Here is a 17,622-nt window from a genome sequence, read left to right on the forward strand (position 1 = left end):
CCTCCATAATATGAACCAAGCACGCTCAAGCCTCAAATTGAGTAGTGATTTTTCGTATACTTTATGGCTGCATCTAACCTCCTCGTTAGACTGCCTACGTACCCTCAATAGGGATTAAGCCATTCGTAGTTCACCCTTTTCACTACACTCGAATATTCCTCACATAAACCGTCATGTCTCAACAAAATACACAATTCAGCACGAGCAACATCTCAAAGAGCAATCGACGAAGCGCAATAATAATCCATAGCCATAATGGTCAACGGTCTATCATAATCATAACAATTACATCCAACATCATCCAATAATCACACCAAATAATAACACGTACAACACACTAAAATGCAGGGCTAGAGCAACACAGTTCGGCTGAAGCCTTCATCTTTGGAAAAAGGGATTTCAGACCACTCAATGGAACCAAGACACCAAAGGGGATTCCAGACCATCACTTAATGGAATCCAAACCAATATACGATTCTGGACCATCACTCAACAGAATCGTGAAGTAAAAGGGATTCCGGACCATTACTCAACGGAATCTAAGCGGATACGATTCTGGACTATCACTCAACGGAATCGCAAAGTACAATGTATAACACCAATCAATGAAACATGACATGGATCAAGTTAGGTTACTCAAGTTACAAAGACTCAACAAAATGAGAAATGAAATAATGACATGAGGGGTGAAACATGTTTCGAAGCAATAAACCCCATGACAATGGGTTAACAGTCCACTACTAGCCCTCACATTTCATCACATTAATCCAATCATACAATACAAACCATATTTCCAATGCACAAGTCAAATCATACTTAATAAAAATAGATCAATGGCCAGAAATAAAAATAACACTTCAATAGAATTCACATTTAATAAACATAGATCTATGGCATATATATATATCATATTCACATTTCAATAGAAATTTCATTTTTAACCCAAATCATATTCACATAGGATATTAATATAAGAAATCAAGGCAATAACTATATCACGTATATTCAAGTCACTCCCATACCAAAGTGGTCCCACTAGACTTCACTTAATATTCCATGGTACTAGATTTAGTATTTAGAACATTTCGAGACATGTTGACCAAAAGTCAACTCTCGATCAACGGTAAGGTCTACAACCCTACGAAATTCAATCCGGAAGATCCGTTCGTCGAATTTCAGATCCATAACTTCCTAGAGTCCACATTATGCTCACAGAACCACATACTAAATTCTTATCGTGATCCAACGGTAGGATCTCCGCCAATTGCTAGATTAGGTGATGGTTAACAATTAATTTTACTAACGTAGAAATCTAATTTGGGAAGATCCGTAAATTGAATTTCTGATCCGTCAGTTCCAACTATCCTCAAATATTACGTTCTATAACATATTAAAGTTTGGTAATGATCCAACGATCGGATCATCAATTCATATTTTGATCAAGTAATGTATCATAGTGAAATTAGGTTCAAACAATCAAACCACGTCATACGAATATTAAATACAAAATCAGGAGATCTAATTGAACTCAGAAAGGTATCGTCGGCCCACTGGCCACACGCCGCCGTGGGTGGTGATTTTCGTTCGCCAGAAACCTAATTTTCTTACTAACTCTAAAAATTACCAAATTTTACAAGCAAGTAGGGTTCAATGAGGGGAACAACTTTTATACATGGGCCGAAGTCCAATTCAACCGGGAAACACCTCAAATCTGCCTTGATCCGCCGGAAACCTCATAAAAAGGTGCTCGTCGATTCGACCTCCAAACGAGCTCTAATGCCTCCACCACTGCTTGAGATTTTTTTCCCTAGGGGGTAAGTCTATTCATGGTGGGGATTGACAGCAATAGCCTTCGAAATCACCGGAAAAGGAGAAAATTTGCCGGAAAACCCTCGGCTCTTTGTGGCTTCAACCTAGAAAAATGGGTGATAAAATGGGAAATCTAACAACACCTAGATGTTTGGATTGTCGAGACCTTTCCATGGACACCAAGATCACCCAAAACGGAAGTCTGAGGAAGATACGGACGGGTCAAAATTGATAGCTCGCGGGTTGAAAACGGGTTAGGGGGTTGGTTGTTTCCCCTTCTCCCTCATTTCCCTCCTTTTCTCCTATCCCATTGGTACCCTCCCTTTCTCCTTCTCCCTAATTCGTTCCCCCCCCGGTTCCCTCATTTTCTCCCTCAATCCCCCCCTTCCTCGCTGCCATCAGGTAGCTTTTTTTTTATTTTTTTTATTTTATGTTTTTTGGGTTATTCCTTCCTCCCCTACTTAATTTCAGATTGGTCCCTCAACAACTAATCTAATTGGTCCTCAACTTCGATTGGTTACCATTCCCACATGGTGGAAGTTTTAATTAATTTAAAACCTATAGTTTAGTAAAACGATTTCAAACGTCTGTAACTATACCGTTATAATCCGGATTCGTAAACGGCTTTCGCATATGCATTCATGGTTTCAAGATCTATTTGAAAATGTTACTTGTGACCTCAAAAGGTCAACGAATTTTAAATAATTATTTTCTAAACTTTACTCTTCGTAACTAGTTTAATTGAAATCTAAATTCAAATAAATTAACATAATTTTTTGAAAAATAATATAAGATCTCAATATTACAAATACGTAGATTATAACAATGAAATCCGGAAACGGGATTTCACAATTGTGGTGCTTTTTGAAAGAAAAAAAAACTAGCTTATTAAAAAATTTAGAACATAAAATGTGTTTGATAAAATAAAATAAAAGTGCTTTTTTTTTTAATTTTTTTTTTTTAAGAAAATGATGTTAATGATGGTAGAAAAACATAGAAAAGTAGGGATCAGGATCATCTCCTGACCCTTAAAAACTGAGCCTGTTGAGCAGGCAATCGTGACCATTGAAATTTGATCAAACGGCTACAATTATTATAATTTTTAGAGGGCCCCACTATTTGTAGCCGTTGAATCAAATTTCAACGACCACGATTGGCCGAGCCGGGATGTGACAAATTCCCTGTTAGAGAACAAGGATTCTCTATGGATCCTCTTTATGGGGATCCGGGGGATCAATTAATCGTGTCCGTTCATCGTATATCGTGCGATTAGAAATCATTTTAAATTTTAAATTTTAAATTGAATATAAATAATACCTAACGAAAATAGCATTATGTGGGGATTGAAAGAGATAAACCACACATCATGATTTTTTTTTCTTCAAACACTCTTTTTTGTGTGTGTGGAAATTATTTAGGGCTCGTTTGACAAGTTGTGACAACCCGTCCCAAATTTTATTATTTTATAAATTTTAAAATGTGAATTTACGAAAAATACCTTTAGAGGCGAGGGTATTGACTTTCATGGATCAACATATAGTGAGGTGTATGAATTAATCGTTTAGCGTTTTCCTGAAGTACTCGAGAAGTATTTTTGGTTTAAGTCACTATTTATATATTTTCATAATGTTTATAACTATTTTTTTTTATATTTAGTTATTTGAAAAGAGGAAGAAAAGGGGAAGAAGTGTAGGGAAAGGGGGAAGGAAGAAAAGAAAGGGCTACTGCCCAATCAGAAAATGGAGAGAGAGAGGATAGACGAATGAGGAGAGGAGCGAGGAGGAAGTGTCCAACCAGAGAAGGGAGAAAGGAGGGAAATGAGGAAGAAGAAAATGACAGGGGAAACCGGGCTTCCTCCTTGACCCGACAAGCACCCGGCCAAATTTGGCCATTTTTCCAGCGATGCAAACCTTCCCACTACTTGCAACCTACTCCATAACCTTCCCTCTTCCATTTCCACCCAAAATTAGAAGGAAATTGGTTGAAGTTTGGTGGAAAAACCACCATGGGTGCCGCGGGGAAAGGTTACCCGAAATCCACCAATTTGTGAAACGTTTTCCTTCAATTACCACTAACAAAACACTCCCCTAAAACCCAGGAGCAAAGCCCAAGCAGTGATGGAAGCGTCGAAGCAAGTTTGGAGGTCGAATTGAATCACACTCACTTCTAGGGTTTCATACGGTTTTAGCAAAATTGGAGCTTTTTTAGGCCCAATGGGACTTGGCCACATGTAAAAAATTTACTCTACTCTTTGAGATCTTCAATTTTGTAATTTTTGAGAATTTTTAAAAATAGTTTAATATTCCGACGAGGGGCCGACCGCCACCCGCAGCGGCGCATGCGGCGACACGTGGCCTGTGGGCCAATGATCTTTTAATTAAGTGCTATTAGATGCCTGGGTTCATAATTGATATCCCTATGACATAATTTCATTATTTGGGCTTAGTTTCATTTCGACACGTGAATAGGTCAAAATATGAATCGACGATCTGACCGTTGGATCGTCACCAAACTTTAATACATTATAGTGCATAATATTTGAAGATCATAGGAACTTACGTATCGGGAATCCAACATATGAATCTTCCCAAATTGGATTGTAATTTTATAAAATAGTTAATTGTCACTTAGTTTTGGACAATTGACGGAAATTCGACCGTTGGATCGTAATGAAATTTTAGTATGTTATTCTAGAAGCATAATGTGGATCTTTGGAAGCAACGGATCGAAAATCCGTGATGCAGATCTTTCGAATTGAATTGCGTAGGGATGCGTTTTATGTAAATTATGTATTTTATCGATCAAAACTCTGAGATATGAGTTAGTAATTGGTCGCAGGCAACGATGGTTCGTGATGTCTCGATATGCATGATAGGGAATCGTAAAGTAGACCTCAGGTGAGGGAGTCTTTTCCTCTCTATCGTATATTATATATATATATATATAGATATATATATATATATGATGGACAATTCCATAAATGTTTATAAATTGATTATTGCTTATGATTACTGTGAATGCTTTGAAACACTATCGTGAACTATGAATGGTTTGATCCCTGTTTAGGGTACGTAGGCAGTCTAACGAGATGTTAGATGCAGCCATATAGGAAATGAGATTAAATAATCGAGACAATAACCTTGTTTAAGGAATTGAGCAATGTGAGGGATATTGGTGAAAAATGTGCGTTTTAACTTTATGTTTTGGTGATTAATAGTTAGTACACCGTATTTTATAATTGGAAATATTATGAAATGTTTTAAGTTTAGATTTCATCATGGCATATTCATATGTATATTCTTTGCACATAATTATTGTGAACGCTCTGAAGTGCAAAGGTGAACGCATGACACACAGGTAAGTTCAGGTAAGTTCAAGTAAGTTTAGGTAAGTTCAAGTAAGTATATGGTATTAGTTGAACTTAGGGGGTTATGGTATGACTACATTTATGTTTTAAGTAACTCCGAACAGTCGTACAGATTGCAATAGTAGGCAACTCCGGCATTGTCGTACAAGTTGCTTATGACTCGTACATGTGGTATTAAATGCATTTAAAACTCATAAACCTGCACCGCGGTGTTAGTGCTCCCGTCTGTGGCCAGGGCACAGTCCTTCACATAATGTTCACCTTCCGCACCAAACGCTCACCTTGAATTCAAGGTAGGTGCACATGCCTATTGTATAGACCACTATAGGTGATTCCGACTTGTAGGTGACTCTTCACGTGATCGTAGCACTTGAGCGTATTCATTTACACCCAGTCCTGTCGTATAGACCACTACAGTGGTTCCAACTCGTGTGCAGGCGTAATGCCGTATAGGTCACTAGAGGTGACTCCGGCTAGAATGAGCTATAGAATTAGCCGTACAGATATATGAGGAGATATGGATAAGTCGTATAGGTTACTAGAGGTGACTCTGACTTGTAAGCTAGCATATGTAATGAATATGTGATGAGCTAGCATACGTGATGAATATGTGATGAGCTAACATATGTAATGAATTTGTGATGAGCTAGCATATGTAATGAATTTGTGATGATCTAGCATACGTGATGAAAATGTGATGAGCTAGCATACGTGATGAATATGTGATGAATATGTGATGAGTTAGCATATGTAATGAATATGTGATGAGCTAGCATATGTAATGAATATGTGAGGAATATGTGATGAGCTAGCATATGTAATGAATATGTGATGAGCTAGCATATGTAATGAATATTTGATGAGCTAGCATATGTGATGAAATATGTGATGAGCTAGCATATGTGATGAAATATGTGATGAACTAGTATATGTGATGATATATGGGTAAGTCGTACAAGTCACCATAGGTGACTTCGACTTGCGTACTAGTATGAGTTATTAATCACATAATTATTTGATATTGCTGACGAGATGCAGTGTTGTGATATATTTATGATTTTTTTTGGAAATTATACAAGTGTCGTGGCAAGGGGTTATGATGTTTTATATGGTTTCTATTAAAATTTTATTACAGGGCCACTCACCCTTGTCTTGTCATCACCCTCTAGGTTTTATTAGCTGAGCTTTCTTATCGTAGAAGATTCGTGGCGATTCTGAGTATTGGAGATTATTTTGAGGGTACGATTCTTAATTCACTCTTCTGTACTTACTTATGCTCTAACGTCACATGTGAAGTGGGTTCATACCCGTTCACCAATGCACTCTGGTATTTAGGCACTCTTAGGTTTAAATTTATTCACAATTTTTCCACATCATCATACTTTATGGCTTCGTCACCTTCCAGGTGTCGGCCAGCACAGCTCGATTCGGAGTCCTAGTCGACATTCCGGATCGGGGTGTGTCACAAATGCTTTTAAACACTGAAAGTTCTTTTAGATAAAATATTTTTGGAACCAAACCATAGTAAAAATACAAGTTAATTCTGGAAAAGCATTTGAAGTGTTTCCAACAAGAAACACATTATTTCCAGATATCGATTCCCTATTAGAGAACAAGGATCCCCTCCGGATCCTCTTTGTGGGGTTCCAGAGGATCATCGTACAAGATTGATTGATCCCCTGGATCCCCATAAAGAGGATCCGGAAAGGATCCTTGTTCCCTGTTAGATATCTAGTATGCATGTTGTCCAAATTTTCATCATATAAAATGTAAACTCTTCTTATCACTCGTTTCGTGTGTATGATACATTGGAATCGGTTGAATCACATAATTCATATAATTCAAGGTATGAGGGAAGATTGAGGGCTGGAGACAAATAATTTCTCATTTGTGGGGGATTACAAGGGATTGGCCATGAAAGGAATTAACACCTCCTAATCTTAGCATTTTGGGGGGATTGAAAGAGATAAGCAACAAATCGTGATTTTTTCTAGACATTCCCTTTTTTATGTGTGGGTGGAAGTTATTTAGGGCTCGTTTGACAAAAGTTTTTAAACAACTGAAAATGCTTTTAAATAAAATGATTTTGAAACCAAACTCTAGTAAAAATACAAATTAATTCTGGAAAAGCATTTGAAATGCTTCTAGCAAGAAGCACATAACTAGTGTTTTTGGAATCCAAATTTTTTTTTCTCTATAAACGCTTTCAGTCATTTAAAAACACTTACCAAATGAGCCATTACACATCACATTTCGGAAACTACTTCCAAAATAACAAATATAGACCAAGAAAACAATTAGAGTAAAAAATAAATTTATAAAGTTGATAAGAAATACTAAATTAGAATTTCTTTGAGCCCTCAATCTCTGAGTGGAGGGGGCTTCCAAACTTTGAACGACGACGTAATTAAGTCGTGATGGTGATGCATGATGACGAGGATGGAGTTTGGCTACATGTTGCAACTCTTATCACTATACCATTGAGTATTACAATTTAAAATACAACTTCATTTGTAAATAAAAAATATCTTACTTTAATTAAATTTAATTTGAATCATATTATTATTAACTCATTATAAGGTTAAGATCACCATTTTCGTAGATAATATTGTCTCTTCTAAAATAAAAACAAAACTCTTTTCACTATATCATTTTAGTTGGGACCCGACCCGACCCGCCCGACCCGTCTCATTCCAGTTATGGGTTGTTTGGTGTAGAATGGGTGAGCAAGCCATACAAGACATTTGGTTCCAAGTTTGGTCAAATCTCTGCATACATTTCCTCTTCCCGGAAAGTGGAAATTAAGGTAATCCCTCTGCAACTTTCAACTTGTTAATAATTTCCTGAGGCTGAGGTGCAGTTCATCCTTCCTTAATTACATTTGTTTCTTACTTAGCATTTAATCTCTCTGCAATTTTTAACTTTTTATTTACGCTCCGACAGTTCTGTATGACAACACAATCTCTTGTTGTATCTTTAATATAGTAAAAAAGATGGTAAATTTCTGGTTTAAGATCCGGAGAGGATCTTCGTTGTAATTTATTTCGGTTATTGAAAAGAAAAAATGGTAAAATCAATATGTATTATGTATGAATTTGGCAAAAATGAGCTTGGTTATGGTGAAAGTATGATGCTTTGACTTGTGGGTTTGCAGTTTATGAATGATATGGCTGATTCTTCTTCTGCTTCGGATACCGTCTGTCAAGAAAAGTATGATGTGTTTCTTAGTTTCAGAGGTGTTGACACCCGCGATACTTTCACCAGCCATCTCTATTCCGCTTTAGTTCGGAAGAAAATTGAGACCTACATTGATTACAAGCTTGAGAGTGGGGATAAAATTGCACCCAACCTTCTAGAAGCAATCGAAAAATCAAAGCTTTCGGTCGTCATTTTCTCGAAAAACTATGCTTCTTCCACATGGTGTTTGGAGGAACTTGCGCATATACTAGAATGCAAGGATAGATACGGACAGATTGTTGTACCCATTTTTTACGGCGTAGATCCATCCCATGTACGAAAACAGCAGGGGAGTTATGGAGATGCATTTGCTCAACTTGAACAACGTTTCAAGGACAGTATGGACAAGGTGCTCAAGTGGAGGGCTGCTTTGACGGATGCAGCCGATATCTCTGGGTTTGATGCCTCAAACAAAACAGGGTAACTAACCATCTAACTTGTTTCAATTTCTACTACAATAATTTTTAAGGCATACTAAATACATACTGTTTGTGCTGCACAATCATATTTTCCAGGACAGAGGCCGATTTTGTTGAGAAAGTTGCCCAAGATGTTTTGAGCAAATTGAATCACAAATCGTCAAGCAACTTAAAGGGCCTGGTCGGAATTGAAATCCAAATTGAGCAAATTGAATCATTATTATGCATTGATTCACCAGATGTTTGCACTGTGGGTATTTGGGGAATGGGTGGTATTGGCAAGACTACCCTTGCTGAAGCTGTTTTTCACCGACTCACTTCTAAATTTGAGGCTTCATGTTTTCTTCCAAATGTGAGGGAGGAGTCAGAAAGACATGGACTAAAGCACTTGCGGAATGTACTTCTTCGTGAGATACTAAACGAAAAAGATCTAAATATTGACACTCCATCTATAGGACGAAGTTTTGTTCGAGAAAGGCTCAGCCGTACAAAGGTACTCATTGTTCTTGACGATGTGAATGATTCAAGCCAATTGGAACTTCTAGTTGGTGATGATATTCAGTTTGGTTGCGGAAGTCGAATCATTATAACAACTAGAGACAGACGACTACTTAAGAAAATGGCTGATGCTGACAAGATATTCAAGGTTGAGGGATTAAGGTGTGATGAAGCTCTTCAGCTCTTTCATTTGCACGCTTTCAAAAATGACTCTATGGGGTCATATTATACAGAGTTGTCAAGAATGGTGGTCGATTATGCTGGAGGCATACCACTAGCTCTTATAATTTTGGGCTCCTTATTCCTTCACTGTGAGAGCAAACAAGACTGGGAAGATCAATTGAACGAGTTGAAAAAGTTTCCCAACCATAAAATTCAGAATGTGTTGAGACTAAGTTTCGATGGATTAGAAAAAAATGCAAAGGAGATATTTCTTGATATAGCATGTTTTTACAAAGGGATGGATATACGTCTTGCAAAAGAAATGTTAGATATTCGTGGTTTTTTTGCAGGAGGTATTAAAGTTCTCATTGATAAGTCTCTCATTTCAATTTCAGAGATGAACTGCCTAGAAATGCATGATTTACTACAAGAAATGGGACTGGAAATGGTTCGTGAGCAGTGTATTGAGGAGCCCGGAAAACGCAGTAGGTTATTCACTGAGGAGGATGTCTCTCATGTATTGAAGAATAATACAGTAAGAGCCAAATGCAAGATTTTTTTTCTTTTTCTATAAAAAAAAAAAAAAAAAATCTTGAATTCTATGAAAGACACCAAGAAGTAACTCATTTATGATTAAAAAAAAATCAGAATATTCTAGCATCCTCGTTTATACTTCTGGTCTTTTGTTTGTCAGGGAACTGCAACAGTTGAATGCATATTCTTTAATATGTCTAAGATTAAAGAGCTACACTTGAATCCCGCAGCCTTCAAAAAGATGTATAATCTGAGAGTGCTGGAGATCTATAATTCTTCTAGCTTGGACAATAAGTGCAGCAAATTGTACCTTCCTGAAGGTCTTCAGTCTCTTCCCGATACGCTTAGTTATCTTCACTGGGAGGGATACCCTTTGAAATATTTTCCATCAAAATTTTCTCCTCAGAATCTCGTTAACATTCAAATGGCCCACAGTCAAGTCGAACAGCTTTGGAGTAAAGGCCAGGTATATATTCTTATTTTAGTTCTTGTCAAAAACTTAGTGTGGAATTATCTGGCTTTGTTATGCATTCTTGTCATTCCTCTTTTCTTTCTACAGAAACTTGCGAATTTAAAAGTGATTGATTTTAGCTTCTCCAAACGCCTGACTGAAATTCCAGATCTCTCCCTGAGTCGAAAAATTGAACATATAAATCTTGGTTGCTGTAAAAGTTTGGTTGAAATTCCTTCGTATTTTCAATATCTTGACAAACTTAGTTTTCTTGGGCTGAGAGGATGCTCGAATCTCAAATATCTTCCGGAGTTGCCAATTAGCATTAAAACCTTATATTTGTCAGAGACTGCAATAAAGGAATTGCCTTCATCAGTTTGGTCAAACGAAAATCTTTCTCACCTGGATATCGATTTTTGTAAAGATCTTGAGAATCTTCCAAGCTGCAGTTGCAAGCTGAAATTCCCCTTTCGGTTTAGTATAGAGGGCTGCTCATCACTTCGCAAGGTTTGGGAGCTTCCTAGGGATATACAAGAGTTATTTTTGAATGGGACAGCAATAGAAACATTGCCTTCATCAATTGAGTGTCTCTTTGGTCTTACTGAAATTGGACTGAAAGATTGCAAAAGTCTCGTCAGTCTCCCTACGAGCATATGTAAGTTGAAATGTCTTGAGGGACTTGATCTCACTGGTTGCTCTAAATTTGAATGCTTCCCAGAAATTTTGGAGCCTATGGAACATCTGAAGTTTCTTTCATTAAAGGGAACAGCAGTTAAAGAGCTACCTTCATCAATCGAATTTCTCTCTCATCTCCTAATCATTGACTTGAAAAATTGCCAAAGATTCATGAGTCTCCCGAAGAGCATTTGTAAGTTGAAATCCCTTTGGAAGCTTAACCTGAAAGAGTGCTGTAGATTCAACTGTTTCCCTGAAATCTTGGAGCCTATGGAACGTCTAGAGTTTCTTAGTTTAAGAAGGACAGCAGTTAAAGAGCTGCCCTCATCAATCGAAAATCTAATTGGGCTTGAAACATTAGATCTCCGTCTGTGCAAGAAGCTTGAGTTTGTCCCAAGCAGCATGTACAATTTAAACTGTCTTAGAACTCTCAGCTTTGATGGCTGTTCTAAACTTATAAAATTGCCTTCATCCGCATTTGGCTTGAACGATTTGGAAGAAGCAACTCTCAGTTATTCCGGTATATTAGAAATCCCTGATCGCCTCGTTTGCTTAACCTCATTACGAGGATTAGATCTAAGAGGAACCATGGTTAAGTGGATACCAGCAAGCATCAAACAAGCTTCTCGGCTGTCTTGCCTGTTGTTAAATAATTGCAAAAGCCTTCGATCTTTACCCGAGCTCCCAGGGGTACGTTGGCTGGAAGCACATGGTTGCACTTCTCTGGAGAAAGTGTCAAGTTTAAGGACTCAACTTGTACAAGGTCGTGATGATTATGAACATGGAGTTTATGGAAGGATCCCCGAGAAACTTATATTTTCTGGTTGCTTGAAATTGGATGAGAATGCGCGGAACAGCATAATGGACGACGCACATCTTCGAATTTTGCGAATGGCGGCGTCACACAATGTGGAATCGTTGGATGGAAATTCTTTAGTTACCATTGTATGTCCAGGAAATGAAATTCCTAATTGGTCCGGAGCTCAAAATGAGGGATCTTCGATAAATATCCGTCTTCCTCCAAATTGTTTTGGGTCAGACTTCTTGGGCTTCGTTTTCTCTCTTCTTGTTGAATTTGACAACTATAATGTTGAACAAGGATTGGAGTTCGGATGTAAATCCACACTCAAAGGGAATAGTGGTAAAAGCCATGAATTTAGCTGTCGTTTGTGTGATCGACTGTGGGGTGAAACCCAAGGTGAAGAAAGCAACGGCTACAATTTCAATTCGGACCACGTGTTTGTGTGGTATAATACATTTGACCTTGTGGGGGGAGCACAATGCTCTACTGCTCTTCACAATGGTGTCACTGAGGCATCTGTTGAGTTCTACCCCAAAGATCATCATGACAGACCGCTTAACTCATACACAGTGAAGGTAAAAAGGTGTGGAGTCCGCCTGTTGTATGCTGAAGATACTAAGCAAGCGGAAGTGATACTTTGAGTTCTTGTAAGAAACAAGGGGATGACCAGTACCCGAAAGGGAACAAAACTCGAGGTGCAAGATCAACTATGCTCGATTGTAGAGAAAAAACTATTGTAGACTTGGTAGTCTAATTTAAAAACTGTGGTAGTCTTTCTTGTTTTGTGCTTTCTGCTCTCCCATGTACCGAAAGAAATAAAACAAATCATTCCCGTCCGAAATTTGATTGTAATACGATTTAAGGTACGTATTCTACCTCAAACATTTCATGAAATTAGTTGAACTACCAAATAGCGTATAAATTGGAATTTTTTTTTTCTCCATTGAAAAAGTATGGTCTTCTATAGAGCACACGTCAAGCTGGAAGACTGAGAATTTTGCGAAGAGAAAAACAAAGAGCAAAATGTTCGAAAACCGTGCGAAAGGGCCTCGTTATGTTGTCATGATAATTTTAAATTTGTGCAGTTTTGTTGAGTTGCCACCAGATAGTCAGAGTTGCATGGCTTGAATTCCTTGGAAGTTTCTATTTTTTTAATTTTAGTTTTAAGTTTAACTTTTTTGGTTGTTAACGTCTGGTGATTTTCCTACATTGTTCTTGTGCAAATAGTCACTACAATTGTTAAAACATAAAGGGATCTCTGCAACTGCTTTCTAGCTCTCATGCTTAATTTCGTCGTGATCAGTGCAACGCCTTCTTAATTAGGTTGTTTTGGTCGTAATATTTGGCAACTTCTATCTTGGTCTGGACTCCGGAGGTAATCCAACTGACTTTTTCTGTTGCATAAATTATCTGTCGAAAGATCACTCATTTCTTATTCATATACAGCCAATTTGCATGTTTTGACTTGTAGGTGTGCAGGTTGTGGATAGGGAGATATGGCTTCATCTTCTTCTTCTCCTCCTTTATCTAGACCCTCTCCTCCCGAGAGTATGATGTGTTTATTAGTTTCAGAGGTGAGGACACCCGCCTTAGTTTTAGAGTTCTCATTGACAAGTCTCTCATATCAATTGATTCAACCCGGGAAACCATAGAGATGCATGATTTGCTTCAGGAAATGGGTCGGGCAATTGTTCGTGAACAATGCGTTGAAGAGCCTGGAAAACGTAAGAGGTTGTTCAATGCTAAGGATGTCTATCATGTATTGAAAGATAATATGGTATAAGCCAAATGCATTAACTTTACAGAATGTCATTAACTTTCTATTAGAAACTCATTTATAATAAGTTAAATTCTTATAAATGTAATTCTGGTTAACTTTTGTTGTGTATTGTATTCAAATTTATAATTTGCTCTTGATTGACAAGGAACTTCAGCTGTTGAAGCCGTTTTCTTTAACATATCTGAGATTGAAGAACAACACTTGAATCATGCAGATTTCAAAAAAATGAATCAACCGAAGTTCCTAAATGTTGATAATTCTAGCTGTGGCCAATTAAACTTTTCTCTAGATCTTCCCAATTCTCTTTGTTATCTTTACTGCTGTGGATTTCCTTTCAAATCTTTGCCGTCAAAATTTTCTCTAAAAAATCTTGTTGAGCTTCGAATGCCCCACATCCTAGTTGATCAACTTTGGAAGAAAGGCCAGGTACATATGCTTATTTTACTTCTTATAACATGCAGGGCAGAATGTTGTTCAATCTAAAGTATTAATTCTTACTATTTCTCTTTCATTTGTAACAGAATCTTATGAGCTTAAAAGTGCTTGATCTTAGTTACTCTAGCAATTTGACTGAAATTCCAAATCTCTCTCAGTGTTTGAAGATTGAGTATCTAAATCTTTTTGGTTGTACAAGTTTGGTTGAAATTCCTTCGTATTTTCAATTTCTAGACAAGCTTACTTATGTTCAACTTGGATGGTGCAAGAGTCTCAATTATCTCCTAGAGATGCCAGGCAATATCGAATTCTTAAGTTTACAAAGCTCTGGTATAAAGGAGTTGCCATTATCAGTTTGGTCTAATGAAAGAATTTCTGAGTTTAATATTGAGGATTGTAAAGAACTTGAGAAACTTCCAAGCAGCACTTGTAATCTGAAAGTCTCTGGTACTTTTAGTCTAGATCACTGCTTATCTCTTGGCGAGTTTTCCGAGCTTCCCAAGGATATTAGTGTGTTAGATTTGGCTAGGACATCAACAAAATTATTGCCTGTATCATCAATGGCGCACCTCTTTAGTCTCACTACAGTTAAACTAAAGGATTGCCAAAAGCTTGGGAGTCTCCCAATTGGCATTTGCAAGTTGAATTCTCTTAAGGAACTCGATCTCACTGGTTGCTCTAGATTTAAATACTTCCCAGTCATCTTGGATCCAAAGGAACATTTGGAGTTTCTTAGTTTAGAAGAAACAGCTATTAAAGAGCTACACTCAACAATCGAATTTCTCCCTGTTCTCAAAACATTTCAATTAAAAGGTTGCAAAAGGCTTGAAAGTTTCCCAACGAGCATTTTTAAGTTGAAATGTCTTGAGGGACTTGATCTCTCTGGTTGCTCTAGATTCGAATACTTCCCAGAAATATTGGAGCCAATGGAACATCTGGAGTTTCTTTGTTTCAAAGGGACTGCGGTTAAAAAGCTTCCTTGTTCGATTGATAATCTAATTGGGCTTCAAACATTTGATCTCCATCTTTGCGGGAACTTTGAGGTTGTCCCAAGCAGCATCTACAATTTAAAAAATCTTGTAACTCTCAACTTTTATGCTTGTCAGAAACTCAAAGAATTACCTTTCGGCACTGTCAGTTTGATCTCTTCGGAAGTACTAAACCTTGGTCGCAGCGGTATATCAGAAATCCCTGATAGTCTCGTTTGCTCAGCTTCATTGAAAGAGGTAAATCTGAGTGAAACCCTGATTAGGAGCATACCTGCATGCATCAAAGAAGCACCTCGTCTGTCTCGCCTGTGGTTAACCAATTGCAAGATGCTTCAGTCTTTACCAGAGCTCCCAGTGCTAGTATATCTTGAAGCAGAAGGTTGCACATCACTAAAGACACTGTCAAGTTCAAGGACAACACTCACGCAAGGTTGGGATAAATTTTGTCAAGAAATACAACTTTTTTGACTGCATAAATTTAGAGCACAATGCAAGGAGCAACATAATGGCTGATGCACAACTTAGAATTTTGCGAGTTGCAAGTGCGTCACGGAAGTTAACAACAACAACAACAACAACAACAAAGCCTTTTTCTACTAAGTGGGGTCGGCTATATGAATCCTAGAACGCCATTGCGCTCGGTTTTGTGTCATGTCCTCCGTTAGATCCAAGTACTCAAGTCTTTTCTTAGGGTCTCTTCCAAAGTTTTCCTAGGTCTTCCTCTACCCCTTCGGCCCTGAACCTCTGTCCCGTAGTCACACATCCCACGAAGCATCCTCATCTCCACTACACCCATTTTGTGTACGTGTTGATGCTTCACCGCCCAACATTATGTGCCATACAACATCGCTGGCCTTATTGCCGTCCTATAAAATTTTCCCTTGAGCTTCAGTGGCCTACGACGGTCACACAACACGCCGGATGCACTCTTACACTTCCTCCATCCAGCTTGTATTCTATGGTTGAGATCTCCATCTAATTCTCCGTTCTTTTGCAAGATAGATCCTAGGTAGCGAAAAGGGTCACTTTTTGTGATCTTCGCTAGATTGCTCCGGTCATTAGTGTGGATAAGTATATAAATGGATAGAGATAGGAAAGCAAACACAAGATGTACGTGGTTCACCCAGATTGGCTACGTCCACGGAATAGAGGAGTTCTCATTAATTGTGAAGGGTTTACACAAGTACATAGGTTCAAGCTGTCCTTTAGTGAGTACAAATGAATGATTTAGTACAAATGACATTAGGAAATATTGTGGGAGAATGATCTCGTAACCACGAAACTTCTAAGTACCGGAGTGTGGTATCGTCTTGACTTGCCTTATCTGTCTCATAGGTAGGTGTGGCATCTTCTCTAGTAGTACTCTTCCTCCATCCAGGGTGGTATCTGTAACTGGTGGAGATGCACAAGGTAATGTATCAATTTCACTTGAAGCTTACTTGTAGTTTCAGGCTTGGTCAAGCGCGATACAAACCATGTAGTAGGAGTCCCCCAAGTCGCCGAGTTAGGGGATCTGCTGAAAGAGGTGACAGACAAGGTAAGCAATCAGAGCTCCGGCTGATTGTTCACATTCTCCCTATCTTGCAGGCAGCATGAAGGATAAAGAGAAGAAAAATGAGAAGAGATGATATTGGATACTTTTGCTTTTGAAGAAGTAACTTTCCACAAGCTTATTCTTGAACTGGGCTGGAGGGTTTTCTGGTTTCCTCCAGAGTATAAGGCCGACTGAAGAATTTGAGGGTCAAAACAAGTCCATCAAATCTAGAGTACGTTCGACCCTGCTGATATGGGATACTTTTGCTTTTGACAGAGTAGTGGATGTATCGACACGTGTGCTGTTACGCTTGTCTCCACATGCTTCCTTGTATCCTTCTCACTTGCCCTATCTGTTCCTCAGACAGATGCGGTATCTTCCCTGGAAGCCTAAGATATTGATGATGAGTACTCGAGAGCAATGCCAGGTAAGTAATCAGGTAAGGGGTTCCAGGCAGTCAGTTCCTGGCTGGAAGCTTGATTCCAAGTGCTGACTGATTGCTCTCTTTCTCTTTGTCTTGCAGGTAAGAACAAGGCCAAAGGAAAAGACAGGGAAAAAACATGATATGGGATACTCTTACTTTTAACCCTGATGATATGAGATATTCTTGCTCTAGTATAGCTTGTTTACAGAGGTGTTATCGGGGGGAAAGAAAGCTGAATATTTCGAAAGGCTTCGTTGGGAGTGCCCTCTCAGATAAGAGGAGGGGTTGAGCATTTTTGCAGGTCTGCCTGTCCGTTGGGGATGGAGGTCGACATATATAGGAGTCTCCCTAACATCAAGTAATAATGCTATTCCTTTACCCTGCTTGGTCATAGCACGGTAGTGGGAGCTGCCAGCTTCACATGTTTTAACTCTGTCAGAGCACTTTGAAAAAGTGGTCTGTGGTATCTGGAAAGCTGATGTTGCGTGTGAAGATTATAGACAAGC

General features: G+C 38.3%; 2 protein-coding genes across 2 annotated transcripts in view; both read left to right on the top strand.

Annotated features, from left to right (window-relative positions):
* The first annotated feature begins 8,382 nt into the window (after nt 1-8,382).
* Nucleotides 8,383-17,622, top strand: part of LOC126585314 (TMV resistance protein N-like) — a 49,131-nt gene continuing 39,891 nt past the window's right edge. Inside the window, exon 1 of the mRNA XM_050249706.1 lies at nt 8,383-8,412. The gene's annotated coding sequence lies outside the window, so the exon portion shown is untranslated. The remainder of the gene's footprint in view (nt 8,413-17,622) is intronic.
* Nucleotides 8,388-15,659, top strand: LOC126584347 (disease resistance protein RPV1-like; the record flags this gene model as incomplete). Its single annotated transcript, XM_050248756.1, has 9 exons — nt 8,388-8,833; nt 8,929-10,027; nt 10,187-10,492; nt 10,586-12,589; nt 13,278-13,329; nt 13,426-13,502; nt 13,607-13,688; nt 13,889-14,160; nt 14,256-15,659. Coding segments are annotated over 9 exons (5,709 nt in total), but the record flags the coding sequence as incomplete, so codon positions are not given.

Source organism: Malus sylvestris, chromosome 10, assembly GCF_916048215.2.
Source record: "Malus sylvestris chromosome 10, drMalSylv7.2, whole genome shotgun sequence".
Lineage (NCBI taxonomy): Eukaryota > Viridiplantae > Streptophyta > Magnoliopsida > Rosales > Rosaceae > Malus > Malus sylvestris.